The sequence below is a fragment of the Gopherus flavomarginatus genome, chromosome 1 (assembly GCF_025201925.1).
Source record: "Gopherus flavomarginatus isolate rGopFla2 chromosome 1, rGopFla2.mat.asm, whole genome shotgun sequence".
In the NCBI taxonomy this organism is placed as follows: domain Eukaryota; kingdom Metazoa; phylum Chordata; order Testudines; family Testudinidae; genus Gopherus; species Gopherus flavomarginatus.
Window position 1 is genome coordinate 373878747 of NC_066617.1, and position 19586 is coordinate 373898332.

The window sequence follows — 19586 nt, forward strand, 5'->3', positions numbered from 1 at the left end:
TGGGCCCCACAGATGCCCCCACGAGAGTTTTATGGAGGCCCTGGAGTGGGGTAATTCACTCGCTCTGGGGGCCCTGGAAAACTTTTGGGGAGCCTGGGTCCCCAGATCATCTTCCACTCCAGGTCTTCGGAGGCAGGGGGTCCTTCTGCTCTGGGGCAGAAGGACTCCCCACTGCCGAATTACCACCAAAGAGGGACCCGTAGCCGAAGTGCCGGGTCTTCTGCAGTAATTCAGAGACGGGGGTTGTAATGAACTGGGAATGTTCTTAATGTTGCTCTGAATACTGTGTTGGTGCCTCAGTGTCCCCTATACAGTTCTTTATATGTAGGTGGTGGGATAAGGGTGTGTGATTGCTGCAGAGTAAAGGGCCAGTGCACCTAAATGCCTGGCACTCTGTCTCCTGGCAACTGATGGCCTGGGCCCCTGCTCTGCAAAGGTGCCAGCTGAAGGTGTTGGAGACAAAGGGATCAGGTCACCTCCTGGCCCGGGAAAGGAGCTGAGCAGACAGGAGGGGCTGGGGGGAGTTGTTAGGCTGGAGCTGGCTGAGGGCAGACGTGGGGGTCTGGCTCACTGCCCCCCAGAATGGACCCGGCCGAGGAGTCCGCTTCTCTGTACCTACAAGCTCTCTTTTAGACCCTGTTCCTGTCATTGAATAAACCTCTGTGTTACTGGCTGGGTGAGAGTCACGTCTGACTGCAAAGTGGGGGTGCAGGACCCGGTGGCTTCCCCAGGACCCCGCTGGGGCGGGCTCGCTGTGGGAAGCGCACGGAGGGGCACATGCTGAATGCTCCAACGAAAGACCCAGGAGGTGAAGCCGTGTGAGCTTCTTGCCCTGAACAAGTCTGCTCCAAGCGAGAGGAGGCTCCCCAAAGTCCGGACTGGCTTTGTGGGGAGCAGTTCCAGAGCATCGCCCGGGGACTCCGTGACAGGGGTTCCCACTGCAGGTCTTCGGGGCAGTTTGGTGGCAGGTCCCAGAGTGGAAGGACTCCCCGCCACCGAATTACCACCGAAGCGGAGGCCCCCCGCCACCAAAGACCCCAGACCCACTGAATCCTTTGGGCAGCCCTGGCCTGAGCACATAGTTGCCAGGGCTACAAACCGCCAGTCCCAGAGATGCTGGGCTCTAAACTGCCCAGCCCAGAGGTGCCAGACACAGAGTTGCCGTGGCTTTGAATTGCCAGGTCCAGAGATACCGAGCTCTGAACTGCCAGGCTCAAAGGTGCTGGGCTCTGAACTGCCAGGCCCAAAGGTGCCAGGATTCAGCCCTGCCACGCCCGGAGATGCCGGGGCTCTCAGCTGAAAGACCCAGAGGTGCCGGGGCTCTGAGCTGCCAGGCCTAGGGGTGCCAGGTGTCAGAACTGCCAGTCCTCAGCCCTGGCAGGTCCTGGCACAAATCACGCACTGGGTGTCTTTGTGCCATCTGTGCCGCTGCTTCACCCTGCTGGTGTAACACTGGCAGACCCCGGTCAACGGTGGGCGTGATCGAACCCACAGCCTCTGGAGCTTAGGCATGAGCCTCTGCTGCCTGAGCTAAAAGCCAAGCAGCGCTTGGCCGAGGCTGTAGGGCAGACTCATTTCACTCTCTCTAAGTGGTCTTGGTGCCATTAGGTGGGACAGAGCATCACACCGGGGAGGTGTGGGGGTTACACTGGCACCAGGACTTCACTGGGAGCAGAATCTGCCCCTTGACCTACCTGGGCCCGGTTCGTCAGCACGGACAGCTCCGGGGCAGGGTCTCTGGCGGCGAGCGGGCAGGGCAGGTGTAACTTTCTCCCCAGGGTGTCAGTGTGAGGAGGTAGGTGAGTGGGGTGGGGCAGGGAAAGCAGCGCCTAGAGGGGTGCGGATAGAGACTAGGCCCCATCAGCATGTAACTGCCTTCGTTGTGCACCTGAGAATTGCAGTATTCGTTCCCTCATCACTCACACCCGCTGGCACCCTGCCTGTCTCTTCCACTGCTGTGTAACCCCTGGGGGAGCTGCCTGATGCTGGTCCTGGGTGCTGCACCAGCTTCTGTGCAGGATGCGTTCTGCCCCACCTGCCTCAGTTTCCCCCCTGGAATAGAGAATGTCACTGCACCTTCCCTTGGCAGGGATAAGAGAGGTGAATGGTTTAACTGGCTGCTGTCACGTGCGTTAGTGAGGGCTGAACATGCTAGGAGAGGGTGAATCACCCCGCTGATGCAGTGTGAGTGCAGGGGGCTGGTTGGGGGCTGATTTGGCTCCATGCATCAGCCTCATGGATGTCCAGAGTGGAGAGCTCTCAGGCCACATGCCCCTTTCATAGGTACCCAAGCTCTGCATGGGGGCCGTGGTCTAGACGGATGGCACTGTTCCCAGGGTAAAGCAGGGCAAGCATCTATTCTGGGTCCATTTCTGTTCAATATATTCACCAATGATGTAAATAATGGCATACAAAGTACACTTATAAAGTTTGCAGATGATACCAAGTTAGGAGGGGTTGCAAGGGCTTTGGAGGATAGGAATAAAATTCGCAAACTAAATATGAGTCAACAGTGTAACATTATTACAAAAAAAAGAGAACATCATTCTGGGCTGTATTAGCAGATTTGTTGTAAGCAAGACACGATAAGTAATTCTTCCACTCTGCTCAGCACTGATTAGGCCTCACCTGGAGTATTGTGTCCAGTTCTGGGCACATTTCAGGAAAGATGTGGACAAATTGGAGACAGTCCAGAGAACAGCAACAAAAATGATTAAAGATGTAGAAAGCATGACTTATCGGGAAGATTGAAAAAATTGGGTTTGTTTAGTCTGGAGAAGAGAAGACTGAGGGAGGAGATGGTAATAGTCTTCAAGTATGTAAAAGGTGTTTATAAAGAGGAGGGTGATAAATGGTTCACTGAGGATAGGACAAGAAGCAATGGGCTTAAATTGCAGCAAGGGCTGTTTAGGTTGGTGTGACAAAGTTCCTCCTCTACCTTGGTGGGTCCTGTGCTTATTGGCAGATTTGCTCACCTCAGTGATCTTCCCCCTGGTGTCTGATAACGCTTGTACTCCTTAGTCCTCCAGCAGCACAGCCTCTCACTCTCAGCTCCTTGTGCCTCTTGCTCCCAGCTCCTCACACACACTTCCTCTCCTCTGGCTCCTCCTTGCCTGACTGGAGTGAGCTCCTTTTTAAACCCAGGTGCCCTGATTGGCCTGCCTTGATTGGCTGCAGGTGATCTAATCAGCCTGTCTGCCTTAATTGGTTCTAGCAGGTTCCTGATTACTCTAGTGCAGCCCCTGCTCTGGTAACTCAGGGAACAGAAAACTACTTACCCAGTGACTAGTATATTTGCCCTCTACCAGACTCCTATACCCCACTGATCGTGGTCTTTCACATTGGACGTTAGGAAAAACTTCCCAAATGTCAGGGTGGTTAGACTGGAATAAATTGCCTAGAGAGGTTCTGGAATCGCTCCCACTAGAATTTTTAAAGAAGAGGTTAGACAAACAACTTTTAGGAATGGTCTGTTTAGTCCTGCCTCAGTCCCTGGACTAGATGACCTAAAGAGGTCCCCTCTGGTCCTACACTTCTATGGTTCTATAACATAAATCAATAATTGATGCCCAGTCAAATTAGCTAATAATTATCTGCCCCAGTAGTAATGAGTTCCCTAGCTTATAGTCTCTGCCCCTCTGCCCACCCTGAGCCAGGAGATAGACATTTCAGCCTGGCGAGAAGGGTGGCAACTCAATGCCCAGGTGAGCTCGAAGGCCAAGGAGATTCTAACCCCACAGCAGTGTTTGCATGTCCCTGCTCCCAGGTGTAGCTCTGTTAGTGCTCCTTGGGTTCAGTGCAGGGGATATGCAATGGGATCTTTAGGCCGTGACTCTGTTTGCGAGTGTGCACTGACTTTTGTGGAGGATGTTCCATGCAGGGGGTGGCGTGGGGCCGTGGCTGAGACTCAGGCATGGCAATGTGCCTGGCACCGGGGTGGAAGTGCCAACAGTCACTCTGCTCTCACTGTTCTGAGGGAAAACAGAGGACTTAACTCTCCACAGCTGTGGAGCCAGCACCTTTCACAAGCACTAAACTCATCTGACATCCCTGAAGTTTGCAAGGGCTGTGCACACCCCTGAACCTGTGGAGGGGGGCGGGGGGCAAGGGACAGGGGTGTGTGGTGGTGCTGATCCTTATAGCCTGCTACTCTATCCCAGGGGAATAGGAGCACAGTGGAGCTTTTGGTAGAACACAGGATGAGTATGCTCAGGGACGTCATTCTTTGGTGGTTCTGCTCATGTGATGAATTGCAGAGCCATGTGGTTACCTGCCCAGCCCTACGCATGCCAATCCATTTCTGCCAGGGCTCTCTCTAGACCCCAAACCTCTGAGCAGCGTCCAACAACCACCACCCTCTAAAACATGATCTGCCAGAGGAAGGGTTCCTTCCTTCCACCAAATGTAGAACTTCCTCTCCACATTATACTGGCCCAAGGCACAGAACAGGCAACATTCAGACCTGGGCCAGTGTTAGTTTTAAGCTTTGACGTCTCATGGCCCATGGGGGTAAAAGCTAGCACACTTAGGATTAGAGGGTGGAGGGAGGAGGCCTGCAAGGCCATCCTTAGGATTTATGGGACCCTATGCACTATTATTAAACTGGTGTCCCTACACCCGATGGCAGCCTGGGCTGGCATGTGTATTTTAGATGTGGGGGGGGTTTGAAAGATTTATCTAAAAAAACTGTGTGTCTGAAGAGCCAAACATTTAAGGCTAAAGAGGAATCCTCAGATCGTGCATCTAAAAATCTGTGCAAAGATTTTTTAGTGATGTGATTTTATAATCTTCAGCAACACACTAATGAAATATTTTTAAAGCAGATTTTAAACGAAGGTCCTGTAGACTAACATGTTCTTAGTAAATATCACAGTAATGCACCACTGGTTTTGTCAGGACATTCAGAAACCAACAGTCTATACCTGGGAGTTGGCAAATGCCTGTTAAATGGCTTTATTACCACTCAAACGGCTCTTTAACAGATTCAATGTTGAGCTAATAGGTCTGGCAGGCTGGAGGCTTTTTCACATTTAGGTACTAGATCCCTCTGGAGGAAGACTCACCAGGCTATAGCAGGGATGGAAGGCTGCAGGAAGGGTCAGAACAGGGATAGGAAGAGGCCGGAAGTTGGATGCTAAGACCCAGGTGTGCCCCAAATTTTCGAGTGCCCTAGACAGCCTGGTGTGCTGTGTATACCTAAGGGTGCCCTAGGTGCCTGGGTTTCCAGTGGGAGCAGGTCTGTGAGCAGAGTCCCCAAACAGCATATGCCTAGGCAGAGGGATACAAAAACAGAACCAGCTGATTCTCTGTAAAACTCTGGGAAGTTTTGTTCAGATAATTTGTCTGTCTGATTTGGGGCAGAGACAGAATAGCCGGTGTGGGTGAGTGACATGGAACTTGTATTCATGTGTATTAGTATTAATGCCTAAGGCACTGGTCAATAATACAGCCCGTATGCTGCTACCTGCTCTTATATCACATGTAACCTCATGCGCTCTCTCTCCCTTTGTATCTATTGCTCCGTTGACCTAGGCATGCATGTGTGAGACAGGAAGCTATTCCTATTGTTATTTGTATTACGGGAATGCCCGGGGGCCAGCTGCGCTCAGGTGCCAGGCCTGGGACAGGCATGGAACAAGAGCTGTCTCAAGAAGCGGGTCGTTAGGGCTGTATTTTTCAACAGAATGTTCTTCATCATGGTGTCGTGTGTCCTGATCCTTAGGGCTGTGCTGAGACGCTCTTCCAAGGACATCTGCCACAAGGCTTTTGGCACCTGTGGAGCCCACATCTATATCTTCACCAGCTTCTACATGCTGGCCTTCTCCTTCTTCACCCACCACTTTGGCCCTAACGTCCCCCACCATGTCCGCATCCTCCTGGTCAACCTCTGCCTCCTGGTGCCACCCACGCTGAACCCCATGGTGTACGGTGTGAAGATCATGGAGATCTGGGTTCGAGTGCTCAACCTGCTCTGCCAGAAGCAAAGCATCCCTGAAGTTGGAACTGGGATTCTGGACTTTTCCCCATAGTTCTCTCTGCTGCTCCATCCTTGTGGTGGCTCCTCCCAGAGCCTTCGAGTTCCCCACTACTCCCCTGTCTCTCCTTGGTTCCCTCTTTAATCCTGTATCCAGCTGACTCTAGCCACAAAATTTCATGATGCGGACTTGTTGCTTTATTCAACTCAATTGTAACAAACGGCAGCTAATAAAGTTAGATTAAACAGTAGGCATTTTTTAAATCAGTTGGGCAGTTTTAAATCAGCAGCACCAGCAAACTTTCATCCAAGAGTTTTAAAAGAGCTGTCTAAGGAGCTCACAGGACTGCTGGTTTTCATTAACTCTTGGAACATTGGGGAAGTTTCAGAAGACTGGAAGACGGCTAATGTGCCAATATTCAAAAAGGGTAAACAGGATGACATTATAGGCCTGTGAGCTTGACACTGATCCTGGACAAGGTAATGGAACAGCTGATATGGACACTGGACTGTTTCTAGTGGAGTCCCACAGGGATCACTTTTGGGCCCGACCCTATTTAAAATTTGTCTCAATGCCCTGGAAGAAAACATAAAATCGTCACGGATCGAGTTAGCAGGGGGAGTGGTAAATATTGACCAGGACAGGTCACTAATAACAGAGAGATGTGGATCACTCTGTAAGCTGGGGACAAGCAAACAATATGCTTTTTAATACAGCTAAATGCAGATGTCTATGTAACCCATGCCTATTGGGCTCTGCCCCCCTGTAGTGGCACCAAAACCACTTGGAGAGGAATGAGTCAGCCGTGTGGCTTTTACTTCACGCAGTAGAGGCTCATGCACTAAACTTCAGAGGTCCCAGGTTCAATCCTACCCACCAACCACTGGGGTCTGTTGGTGGGGACCCTATCCCTGAAGCAGGGACCCTGAAAAAGATTTGGGGGTCATGTGGATAATCAGCCAAACAGGAGCTCTCAGTGGGACACTATGACCAAAAGGGCTAATGCAATCCTGGGATTATCAACTGAGGAATCTTGAGTAGAAGCAGAGAGGTTATTTTACCTCTCTATCTGGCCTTAGTGTGACTGCTGCTGGAATCCGGTGTCCAGCTCTGGTGCCCAGAGTTCAAGAAGGATATTGATATTCTGGCCTTCTCTGTATTGGCAATACCTCCCAAATTTGTGTCATTTGCAAATTTTATTAGTACGCTTCCACTTTTTGTGCCAAGATCAATAATTGTGATAGTAAATAAGATTGATCCCAAGACCAATTCCTGCAGAACTCTGCTAGTAACTTCCCTCCAGCCTAATAGTTCACTTTTCAGTATGACTCATTGTGGTCTCCTCTTTAACCAGATCCTTACTCGCCTTTTGATTCTCATATTAATCCCCATCTTCTTCAATTTAACTAATAATTTTCCATATTGAACTGTATCAACCGCCTTACTGAAATCCAGGTAGATTAAATCTACTGCATTTCCTTTGTTTAAAAAATCAGCTGTCTTCTCAAAGAAAGAGAGAAGACCCGTCAGACACAATCTACCTTTTGTGCAATATAATCATAGAATTGTAGGACTGGAAAGGACCTCGAGAGATCGTCTAGTCCAGTCCCCTGCACTCATGGCAGGACCAAGTATTGTTTAGACCATCCCTGACAGGTGTTTGTTCACCTACTCTTAAAAATCTTCAATGATGGAGATTCCACAACCTTCCCGGTGAATTTATATCAGTGCTTAACCACCCTGACTCACAGTTTTTCCTAATCTTGCTTCGATTGAAACTCATTGCTTCTTGTCCTATTCTCAGAGGTTAAGAAGAACATTTTTGCTGTCTCCTCCTTGTAACAACCTTTTATCTACTTGAGAACTGCTATCATGTCCAGTCTTCTCTTCTCCAGACTAAACAAACCCAATTCTTTCAATCTTCCCTCAAAGGTCATGTTTTCTCATAGACTCATAGACTCATAGGTCAGAAGGGACCAATCTGATCATCTAGTCTGACCTCCTGCACAAGGCAGGCCACAGAACCCCACCCATCCAATTTTATACAACCCCTATCCCAGGACCGAGTTATTGAAATCCTCAAAAATGGTTTGAAGACCTCAAGCTGCAGAGACACCACCAGCAAGCGACCCGTGCCCCACGCTGCAGGGGAAGGCGAAAAACCTCCAGGGCACCTGCCAATCCGCCCTGGAGGAAAATTCCTTCCCGACCCCAAATATGGCGATCAGCTAAACCCTGAGCATGTGGGCAAGAGTCACCAGCCAGCACCCAAGAAGGAGTTCTCCGCAGCAACTCATAACCCATCGCATGCAACATCTCCCCGCAGACCATTGAGCAGACCTGTCTGGTGGTAATTCAAGATCAAGACCTTTGGTCATTTTTGTTGCTCTTCTCTGGACTTTCTCCAATTTCTCCACATCTTTTCTGAAATGTAGTGCCCAGAACTGGACACAATACTCCAGTTGAGGCCTAGTCAGTGTGAAGTGGAAGAATTCCTTCTCATATCTTCCTTACAACACTCTTAATACAGCCCGACTTGATGTTGTATTTTCTCCTAATTAGTTTATTTCTATGTCCTGAACTTCTTTCTCTTTCAAAATTTGTCCCAAGAACTTGCATACAGTGGAGGTCAAACTAACAGGCTTGTAGTTTCCCAGATCTGTTTTTCCCCCTTCCTTAGAAATAGGAATTATATTTTCAATTCTCCACTCATAGGGTTCTACCCCTGAGTTTATAGATTTGTTACAAATTCTTGCAATTGGGCTTGCAACTCCAGGTGCCAGTTCCTTTAATATTCTTGGACGGGGATTATGCAGGCACCCAGTTTAGTCCCATTAAGCTGTATGAGTTTTATTTCTGTCTTCGATGTGGTAATTTCTAACTTAATATCCTCGTTCCCATTAGCCACCCTGCCACTGTACCTCAGCTCCTCATTACCCTCATTAAAAACCGAGGCAAAGTATTCATTTAGGTGTTGGGCCAGACCTAGATTATCTTTAATCTCCACCCTCCCCACCCCAGTGTTCATCTGTCCCACTTCTTCATTTCTTTCTATTGATATAGCTATCAAACAAAGGTTTGGGATTAATTTCCTTTAATCCTTTAATTCTGCTTGGCATTTGGCAGCTCTCACTTTCCCCCTGCACTTTCTGACCTCCAAGTGGTGGTTTTCTTTGCTGATCTGGCCCATCTTCCTTTCCTTGTAGGCTTTCTCCTCTCTCTTACTCATGGGTTTGAGATGCTTGCTGATCCAGCTCGGTCTGCAGTCCTCCCCTCTGAATGTTTCCCCCTTGCTTGGGATGCAGGCTTTGCCTTAAGGCTTTGAGCCTTGGGATGTCTGTGTTCTGTCTGAAACGTGAATGGTTCCCAGCTAAGTGGTTTAACTTTGTCCCCCACCCAAACTAGCACTGCCTCATAGTGGTACCACTGCGGTGTACCAATCCTCACCATAAATCCTGGTGGTAGGTGGCCCTGCTTCTCAGGAAGCAGTGGGCACTACCGGGTACAGCTCTCTGCCTAGACCTTCCATGGAATTGCTGGGCTACCTTGAGCAAGTCACTCCACTGCTCTGTGCCTCAGTTTCCCCATCTGTACAATAGGTATAATGATAGGCGCGTAGAGATCTCCTGATGAACATGTTGTGTGAGAGTTGGTATTACGACTCACTACAGCTTGCAAACCTATAGCTCACCTGCCAAGTCCCACATTGGTCTCCTCAGCCGTGCCCCCACATGCTCTGTGCCCTCTTGCCTCCAGCAATGTCTCTGGCTGATATTAATGTGGTGAGAGCATGTTCTAAGCCCCCCAATTGTGCCCTCCTAGGCCTGCCCACAAGCATGTTCCCTCACTTCAGCGAGTGCCCTGTCTCCATCACATCCCCAGCTAGAGCACCACTGCCAGATCTGCTCTGAGGCAGGGGGAGAGCTTGGTGTTGGGGTTTGCTCAGCAAATTTGCTCCAAGCTCCGGCGCATGCAGGAGGGGCAGCCCTGCCTGACGTCTCAGAGGAGGAAGGCTGTGGAGTGAAGGCACCAGGCATGGCCGCTGCTCCCTCGGTGACCTGGAGAGAACGTGCAGCTCGGAGCACCCGTGGGACGTTGACATAACCTCCCTGGTCTGTGCCTCGGGGAGAGACAGGCCTGTGTGTGTGTGGTGGGGAGTGTGGTGGTCAGAGAAGCCAGGCTGGGATTGGAGAGTATGTCTACACAGGGAGAAAAGCTGCACAACCGTGGCTGGCCTAGGTCAGCTGACCCAAGCCAGCCATGGGGTTTTTATCCTTGTGTAGATGTAGCCTTCCTGTGGTGTAGGCACGGGAGAGATAACCAGCAACCCCTTATCTCATCAGCTCCACATCCCATTCAATTAGTCCTCCACTCTCCTTCCTGCCTGTCATGCCTTTTGTCTCTTTCTCCCTTTTAATATTAATTATAAACAATAATGAATTCAAAGCACTGAGGATGGAATTCCTCCCCAACCCCACCTCTGACTGTGCAGAGGGCCAGGACAGACCTATGCATCTTATACAGGCCTCATGCTGGTCTCTCCTTGCCCGGGCTGAGTTCCTGAGGCCCTCGCCCCACTCCAGTGGCCCAGACTGCTGCCTGTCCCACCGCTGCTCACAGAAGCACAATCCGAGTGCCTGGCCAACATTAGGAGGCTGCTGGATCCTGCCAGCTGGAAATAGCCCCTGACACCAAGAGTCCTGGGTGTGGTCCAGTGCTACATCCCCTGGGCTGGGAGGCGTGAGGATGAGGACGTGACTGGGGGAAGGGGAACAGCCTGGGGACCCTGGGCCAAGGGAAGCGAAAAGCTGGTGTTAAAGCCCCAGTTCCTTCAGACTGCAGCGCCTGGCTGGAAGGGAGACTCGGGACCTGTTTCTCCGCTGGGTTGAATTCCTCCCTGGAGTAAACTCACTCCTGATATTGGGCTTTATGCCAGGTAAGCCAGCAAGTTAAAGAAGTATGGGCTGGATGAATGGACTGTAAGGTGGATAGAAAGCTGACTAGATTATTGGGCTCAATGGGTAGTGATCAACGACTCCATGTCTACTTGGCAGCCAGTATCAAGCGAAGTGCCCCAGGGGTCGGTCCTGGGGCCGGTATTTTTCAACATCTTTATTAACGATCTAGATGATGGGATGGATTGCACCCTCAGCAAGTTTGCCGATGACACTAAACTGGGAGGAGTGGTAGATATGCTGGGGGGTAGGAATAGGATATAGAGAGACCTAGACAAATTAGATGATTGGGCCAAAATAAATCTGATGAGGTTCAACAAGGACAAGTGTAGAGTTCTGCACTTAAGACGGAAGAATCCCATGCACTGCTACAGTCTGGGGACTGACTGGCTAAACAACAGTTCTTCAGAAAAGGACCCAGAGGTTACAGTGGACGAGAAGTTGGATATGAGTCAACAGTGTGCCCTTGTTGCCAAGAAGGCTAATGGCTTTTTGGGCTGCATAAGTAGGGGCATTGCAAGCAGATCTAGGGAAGTGATCATTTCCCTCTATTCGGCACTGGTGAGGCCTCATCTGGAGTATTGCGTCCAGTTTTGGACCCCCCACTACATAAAGGATGTGGACAATCTGGAGACAGTCCAGCAGAGGACAACGAAAATGATTAGAGGGCTGGGGCACATGGCTTATGAGGAGAGGCTGAGGGAACTGGGTTTGTTTAGTCTGCAGAAGAGAAGAGTGAGGGGGGATTTGATAGCAGCCTTCACTTACGTGAAAGGGGGTTCCAAAGAGGATGGATCTAGACTGTTCTCAGTGGTAGCAGATGATAGAACAAGGAGTAATGGTCTCAAGTTGCAGTGGGGGAGGTCTAGGTTGGATATTAGGAAACATTATTGTGATGCAGTAGGGACTGTCTGTGTGGGGAGTGGGAGAGCAGGGGAGGACTTTAGGAGATGGACGAGGCCAGAGCCTGTAACCTGAGCTAGGTAAGGGAGGGGAAAGGTCAACACCTTTGCCCGGGAAGGGGACAAAGGAAGGGAGTGGCAGGAGGGAAGCAGTTTGAGTTTGGGCTTGGGGCTGTGTGGGCGGAATTCAGGGTATCCTAGCTAGGATCCAAGCACCCTGAAAGCCCAGAAGGACTCGGTGGAGGGGTCCTGACTATGCCTGCAAGCTCTGCTGTAACCTGTGTTCCTGTTGTCCAATAAACCTTCTGTTGTACTGGCTGGCTGAGAGTCACTGTGGGTCCCAGGAAGAGGGGTGCAGGGCCGGACTCCCCCACACTCCGTGACAACTGGTGGCAGCGGCGGGAGATACTGCACCCCGTGGACGGCGCTTCCTGCAGTAAGTGACTGGGGAGCAGTAAAATGAAGGGGTGGTTAACCCCTGGGAGTGTGTGCCCAGCGAGAAGGACTTTGCAATAACAGGGTCCCCCGGGGGATTGCAGCGAGCGGTCCCAGGGGCGGAGGAGTCTGCAGCTCGACCCTGGCAGAGAGGTGGTGACCTCACGAAGGGCTGGTGCACTAGGGGTCCCCCTGGAAACCGAGGGGAGCGGCGAGCACCACGGCCTGTGAGTGGTCAGCAGGAAGATGTATGCCAAGCGGCGCAAGTGTGACCTGCTAGAGCTGTGCAAGCAGAGGGGGCTGCACCCAGGGAGACGCACCAAGGACCAGCTGATTGCCCAGCTGGAGCAGGGAGACCGCATGAATGAACGGAGCCCTGTCTCTGAGGGAAGCACCCGGGCAGATGCAGCGCAGGCACCAGTGTCTGTCCCCGCTGGGAGTGGTCAGCCGGCGGACGAGGGCTTCCCGAGACCCCCCCTTCCTAGGCCTAGGGGAAGGGTGGGGAGGAGCCCAGTGTATACCGAGGGCACCGTGACACCCCCGGCCAGCAGGGGATCTGCCCGGCGAAGCCCACCCCCCAGCAGGGGATCCTCCCGGCAACGCTCGGCATCCGTGGAGCGGATGCGGCTGGAATATGAAAGGGAGCTGAGACGGGAGGAGCTCGAGTTAAAGAGGCGAGAGCTGGAGGAGAAGGTGAACCAGCGTAACCATGAGGAGAACCAGCGCCAGCGTGAGTGGGAGGAGAAGGAGAAACAGCGTAAACATGAGCTGGACCTGGCCCGGCTGAGGAGAAGTGAGGCCCCGGCTGCGGTGAGTGAGGGGGGACCCAAGCCTACAAAGAGCTTTGATAAGCACTTGCTGCCCCGGCGTAAGGAGCAGGAGGACATAGATACCTTCCTGACGGCCTTTGAGAATGCCTGCGAGCTGCACAGGGTTGACCCTGCAGACAGGATCGCAGTTCTCACCCCCTTACTGGACTCCACAGCCGTGGAGGTGTACAGCCGACTGAAAGGGGCGGAGGCAGGGGACTACGAACTGTTCAAACAGGCCCTGCTCCGCGAGTTTGGGCTGACTCCTGAGATGTACCGGAAAAAGTTCCGGAGCCAGCGTAAAACCCGTGAGGTCACATACCTACAACTGGTCAACCGGGCGCAGGGGTATGCCCGCAAGTGGACAGCTGGGGCCCAAACTAAAGAGGACCTGCTTGACCTATTCATACTGGAGCACCTGTACGAGCAGTGCCCGTCCGACTTGAGGCTGTGGTTGATGGACCAGAAGCCGGAGAACCCGCAGCATGCAGGCCAGCTGGCCGACCAATTTGTGGACAGTCGGGCAGGGGATGGCAGGGAGGAGTCTCGAAGGAGCAGGCCTGCCTCAACGCAGAGAGAGAGTCAACATGGGACCTCCCAAAGGGGGCCTATGGAGAACCCCCCCAAAAGGGGAACATCCAGCGGCAGGTCCCTCCGACCCACTCAAGGGGACCCACGAGATATGGGCTGCTATCGCTGTGGCCAACGAGGTCACATACGGGCCCAGTGTCCCAAGCTCAGGGACAGACCAAGCAGACCCAACCCGCAGAGGGTGGACTGGGTAAAAACCCAATCGGAGGAGGGGCTACATTCCCAGGAAAGGGGGGTTGGCAACATACCACCTGTGGATGCTCCCGGTTCCGGGTTTTTGGTTTACCGGGTGGGCGCGGGGCTGCCCCTCCGGAAAGAGTGCATTGTTTCCCTGGAAGTGGATGGGAGGAAGGTCACTGGGTACTGGGACACGGGCGCAGAGGTGACGCTGGCCCGGCCCGAGGTGGTGGCCTCAGATCGGATGGTGCCCGACACCTACCTGACCCTGATGGGCGTGGGCGGGACCCCATTCAAGGTACCCGTGGCAAGGGTACACCTGAAATGGGGGGCCAAGGAGGGCCCCAAAGATGTGGGGGTACACCAATATTTGCCCACTGACGTGTTAATGGGAAGGGACCTTGAGGACTGGCCTAGTAACACCCAGAGTGCCCTGGTCGTGACTCGTAGTCAGAGTCGGCAAATGGCACTGCACCCCGAAAACGGGGAAGGTACTCGACCTGAGGTGCAGGACCCTAACTCAGGGAGCGGGGAACGCCCAGGGGCACGGTGCAGAGAGGCTGCGGCCTCAGACCCAGCCAGCAAGAGAGAGCCGGTCCCCATTCCTGTCCCAGCCGCTGAGTTCCAGGCCGAGTTGCAGAAAGATCCCTCCTTGCGGAAGCACAGGGACCGGGCTGACCTTAGTGCGGTACAGACCATGAGGAGAGGTTGCAAGGAGAGGTTCCTGTGGGAGAAGGGGTTCCTGTACCGAGAATGGGCTCCCCCAGGGGAAGTAGAGTCATGGGGGATCAGGAGGCAGCTGGTGGTTCCCCAGAAGTTTCGTCACAAGCTGTTGTACCTGGCCCATGACATCCCTCTCGCAGGGCACCAGGGAATCCGATGCACCAGGCAGAGGCTGCTGCAGAACTTTTACTGGCCTGGGGTCTTTACCCATGTCCGACAGTACTGCCAATCCTGTGACACCTGCCAGAGGGTGGGGAAGGCCCGGGACAAGGGGAAAGCGGCTTTGAGGCCTTTACCCATCATAGAAGAACCTTTCCAGAAGGTGGCCATGGACATAGTGGGACCTCTCAGCAAGATGACCCGGTCAGGGAAGAAATACATCCTGGTGGTGGTGGATTTTGCCACTCGCTACCCCGAGGCGGTGGCCTTGTCCTCTATCGAAGCAGACACAGTGGCAGATGCGCTGCTGACAATTTTCAGCCGGGTGGGGTTCCCCAAGGAGGTCTTAACGGACCAGGGGTCCAACTTCATGTCGGCCCTGCTCCGGTCCTTATGGCAGAAATGTGGGGTCCAGCACAACTGGGCCTCAGCGTATCACCCCCAGTCCAACGGGCTGGTAGAAAGGTTCAACGGGACGCTGAAGAGGATGCTAAAAACATTTATGAACCAGCATCCGCAAGATTGGGACAAGAACTTACCTCACCTGCTGTTTGCGTACAGGGAGGTACCCCAGGAATCTACCGGGTTTTCACCTTTCGAACTGTTGTATGGAAGGCGGGTGAGGGGGCCCCTAGACCTGATGAGGGACGAATGGGAGGGGAAGGCCTCTCCCGAGGGAGAGTCAGTGGTGGAGTATGTCCTGACCTTCCGGGAAAGACTGGCCGAGCTCATGGGCCTGGCCAGGGAGAATCTGGCCCGAGCCCAGAGGAGGCAGAAGGTCTGGTATGACCGCACGGCACGGGCCCGTGCCTTCGCCACCGGGGATCAGGTGATGGTTCTTATCCCCGTGAGGAGAAACAAACTCCAGGCCGCCTGGGAAGGGCCCTTCAAGGTTATCAAGCAACTGAATGAGGTAAACTATGTGGTGGAGCTGTCAAACCGGGCACATCACCGTCGGGTGTACCATGTGAACATGATGAAACCATACTATGACAGGGGGAATGTGGTGTTGGCCGTGTGTGGACATTGGGAGGGGCAGGGAGATGACCCCTTAGTGGATCTATTCCCTGGGACAAAAGCTGGTTCCCCCCTGGAGGCGATTCCCCTCTCTGAGCAACTGACCCCGGGCCAGCACGCTGAGATCAGAGGGGTGCTGCATCTGTACCGACAGCTGTTTTCCAACCAGCCTGGACGCACTAATTTGACTGTCCACCGGGTGGAGACGGGGTCACACCCCCCTATAAGATGCTCCCCTTTTCGGGTCACTGGTAAAACTGCCCAGGATCTTGAAAGAGAGGTCAGGGACATGCTGGCTTTGGGGGTGATCCAGCCGTCTTCCAGCCCTTGGGCCTCGCCAGTGGTGCTGGTTCCCAAGAAGGATGGGTCAATCCGGTTCTGTGTGGACTATCGAAAGCTCAATGCCATCACCGTATCTGATGCCTACCCTATGCCCAGGCCTGACGAGCTCCTAGACAAGCTGGGAGGTGCACGGTACCTCACCACTATGGATCTTACCAAAGGCTACTGGCAAGTGCCGCTGGACGCAGATGCCAGGCTGAAATCGGCCTTTATCACCCCTCTGGGGCTCTATGAGTTTCTGACCCTGCCCTTCGGCCTCAAGGGAGCGCCGGCCACCTTCCAGCGCCTGGTGGATCAGCTACTGAGGGGGATGGAGAGTTTTGCCGTGGCGTATATTGACGACATCTGCGTCTTCAGCCAGACCTGGGAGGACCACGTGTCCCAGGTTAAACAAGTCCTGGACCGACTCCGAAAGGCTGGGTTAACAGTAAAGGCTGAGAAGTGCAAGGTGGGGATGGCTGAAGTATCTTACCTGGGCCATCGGGTGGGGAGCGGCTGCCTGAAGCCGGAACCAGCCAAGGTGGAGGTGATCAGAGACTGGCCTGCTCCCCAAACCAAAAAGCAGGTCCAGGCCTTTATTGGGATGGCGGGGTACTATCGAAGGTTCGTGCCCCACTTCAGTGCCATAGCCGGCCCCATCACTGAACTGTGCAAAAAGGGGAAGCCAGACAAGGTGATCTGGACTGAGCAGTGCCAGGAGGCTTTCCGGGCGCTGAAGGAGGCTCTGGTTAGCGACCCAGTTCTGGCAAACCCAGATTTTGACAAACCCTTTATGGTGTTCACCGATGCCTCAGACACGGGACTGGGGGCGGTGTTAATGCAGGAGGATGAAAAGGGGGAGAGACACCCCATCGTGTACCTGAGTAAGAAGCTGCTACCCCGGGAACAAAGCTACGCGGCCATCGAGAAGGAATGCCTGGCCATGGTGTGGGCCCTTAAGAAGCTAGAGCCATATCTCTTTGGGCGACACTTCACCGTGTACACCGACCACTCTCCCCTGACCTGGCTGCACCAGATGAAAGGAGCCAACGCCAAGCTCCTGAGGTGGAGCCTGCTCCTGCAGGACTATGACATGGACGTGGTCCATGTGAAGGGAAGTGCCAACCTGATAGCGGATGCGTTGTCCCGGAGAGGGGACCCTGAACTTCCCCAGGTCACTGGGCAGAGTGACCCCGCTCAGTTCAGTCTCGAAGGGGGGAGAGATGTGATGCAGTAGGGACTGTCTGTGTGGGGAGTGGGAGAGCAGGGGAGGACTTTAGGAGATGGACGAGGCCAGAGCCTGTAACCTGAGCTAGGTAAGGGAGGGGAAAGGTCAACACCTTTGCCCGGGAAGGGGACAAAGGAAGGGAGTGGCAGGAGGGAAGCAGTTTGAGTTTGGGCTTGGGGCTGTGTGGGCGGAATTCAGGGTATCCTAGCTAGGATCCAAGCACCCTGAAAGCCCAGAAGGACTCGGTGGAGGGGTCCTGACTGTGCCTGCAAGCTCTGCTGTAACCTGTGTTCCTGTTGTCCAATAAACCTTCTGTTTTACTGGCTGGCTGAGAGTCACTGTGGGTCCCAGGAAGAGGGGTGCAGGGCCGGACTCCCCCACACTCCGTGACAATTATTTCACTAGGAGGGTGGTGAAGCACTGGACTGGGTTACATAGAGAGGTGGTGGAATCTCCTTCCTTAGAGTTTTTTAAGGTCAGGCTTGACAGAGCCCTGTCTGGGATGATTTAGTTGGGGATTGGTCCTGCTCTGAGCAGGGGGTGGGACTAGAACCTCCTGAGGTCCCTTCCAACCCTGATATTCTATGATTCTATGTCTTGGTTCATCCTGGTGTGATTGCTTTGCCTCAGGAGAATGCACAGCGTGGTTTCCCCGCTTCCTGAGCCCGGTCTCAGATTGTTCCCTGCCCTATCGAGAGCTCTGCCTTCCCGTGCACACAGAAGTCCGGCGTAAGGAGCGGTAAGGGGCTGAGCTGCTGTCCAATCCACTGGCTGGCCATACTCCGAGACGGGCTGCTCTTCGGGACAGGCACAGCAACAGAGCCCTGACTTGACTGGAGCCTTTGGCGCTATTGCATTGTAAGTGATTGATCTCGCCCGCCCACACAAGGAGTACGGGGGCTTATGCTCCCAGCACACCAAAGTATCAAAGCCATGTTCCCATCTCAGCTCAGCTGGTGTCAGTCCAGAACAGCTACCCTGTTCTCACTGGCTTCAGCTTCTCTGCAGGTGTAATTCCACCCAAGTCATCCCAGGCCAGCAAAGAATTTGCCTAGGGGGGTTTTCCATAATGGAGCAGAATCCGACCTTCCTTTCTCCACCCAAGGATGTACTGTACAAAGAGCAGGCCGGGCTCCGGAGAGGTGGAGAGGAGGAGAGTCAGAGGTAGGCAATGCACTCTGGGAGCATTCAGGGGTGTCTGCCCCAGGCAGATTGCTCCTCGGGCTAATTCTAGTCTGAAGGGGTGTTTAAGAAGGTGCCACTAATGCACCAGTCCGAAGGTCCTGTTCCAAAGAGCAGAGGGGCGAGCGAAGGGAGAAGCAGCAGAGGGAGGGAAGGAAGGAAAGAAAACCAGACTGGGAGATTGACCTGCACAGATAAGGGAGTCCTTGCTTATCTGCCAGTGCACTGCTGGGTGTGGGCAGGGGGCTGGCTTAGAGGATGGGTCCCCAGCTAGGGCAGGAACCAGGCAGAGTTTTCACAAGGTGGGAATTAGGGACACAGAACGACCCCAGCAAAGTGGGCAATCAGTCCAGGCAGGCGGCTCTCTCGATGTTCAGCAGTTATCAGATTTAGTTGGAGTTCGTCTTGCTTTGAGCAGGGGGTGGGACTAGATACCTCCTGAGGTCCCTTCCAGCCCTGAAAGTCTATGATTCTATGATATGGACTGGAGGTGGGGGAGAGCGGCTCTATAGGTGCTCAGATGGGCACTCTGCTGCCTGGTCAGGTAAAGGGTCCAGCCCACTGGCTTCATGCCCAGGCCCACATTTCAGAGCCAGCATCCAGCTCGTGATGCACGTTTTACCCAGCAGCAGCCTGACTCCTCCAGCCTGAGCATTTCTCCTAGAGCCAGAGGGCCAGCGACACCCGACAGTAAAGTCGCCAGGAGAGCAGGGGACTCCGTGCACAGAGCACAGTAGCTGAGCTGCTCCCCAGCACAGAAACCCAGGCCTGGCTCTTTGGACCTGCTGCTCCCTGCCTGGAGACACACGTGGCATTCCCCGCTGCCGTGCGCCGGGGGGGAGGTGCCGCTGCAGCTGACGAGCGCTCAGCATGGCTGAGGTGAGGGTGTGTTAAAGTCTTGGGGCCCCCCTGCAGCGGGCTGGGGCCCTGTCTTACAATACAGCCGCTGCCAGGAGTCCCAGGCAGCCCTGAGGGTCTGTGCTGGCAGCTGGGGACAGCGAGAACATGGCAGATACGTTCCCTTTCCACAGTTCACACCCCATGATAGAGGGTGGTGCAGGATTCACTAGGATGGCTCTTCCCCACCAGACGGTGCCCTCCCAGCTGGCTAC

General features: G+C 53.6%; 1 protein-coding gene across 6 annotated transcripts in view; it reads left to right on the forward strand.

Moving 5' to 3' along the window:
• The window catches only part of LOC127034480 (hemoglobin subunit beta), a 121724-nt gene that overhangs the window by 48693 nt on the left and 53445 nt on the right, over positions 1-19586 (forward strand). Inside the window, exon 1 of one of the 6 annotated variants that reach the window (XM_050924146.1) lies at positions 10661-10911. The exons of the other annotated variants lie outside the window; for them this stretch is intronic. Coding sequence (XP_050780103.1) covers positions 10905-10911 — 7 coding nt within the window. The 5' untranslated portion in view covers positions 10661-10904. Of the gene's footprint in view, positions 1-10660; positions 10912-19586 lie in introns of those variants that run through there. 6 annotated transcript variants of the gene reach the window in all.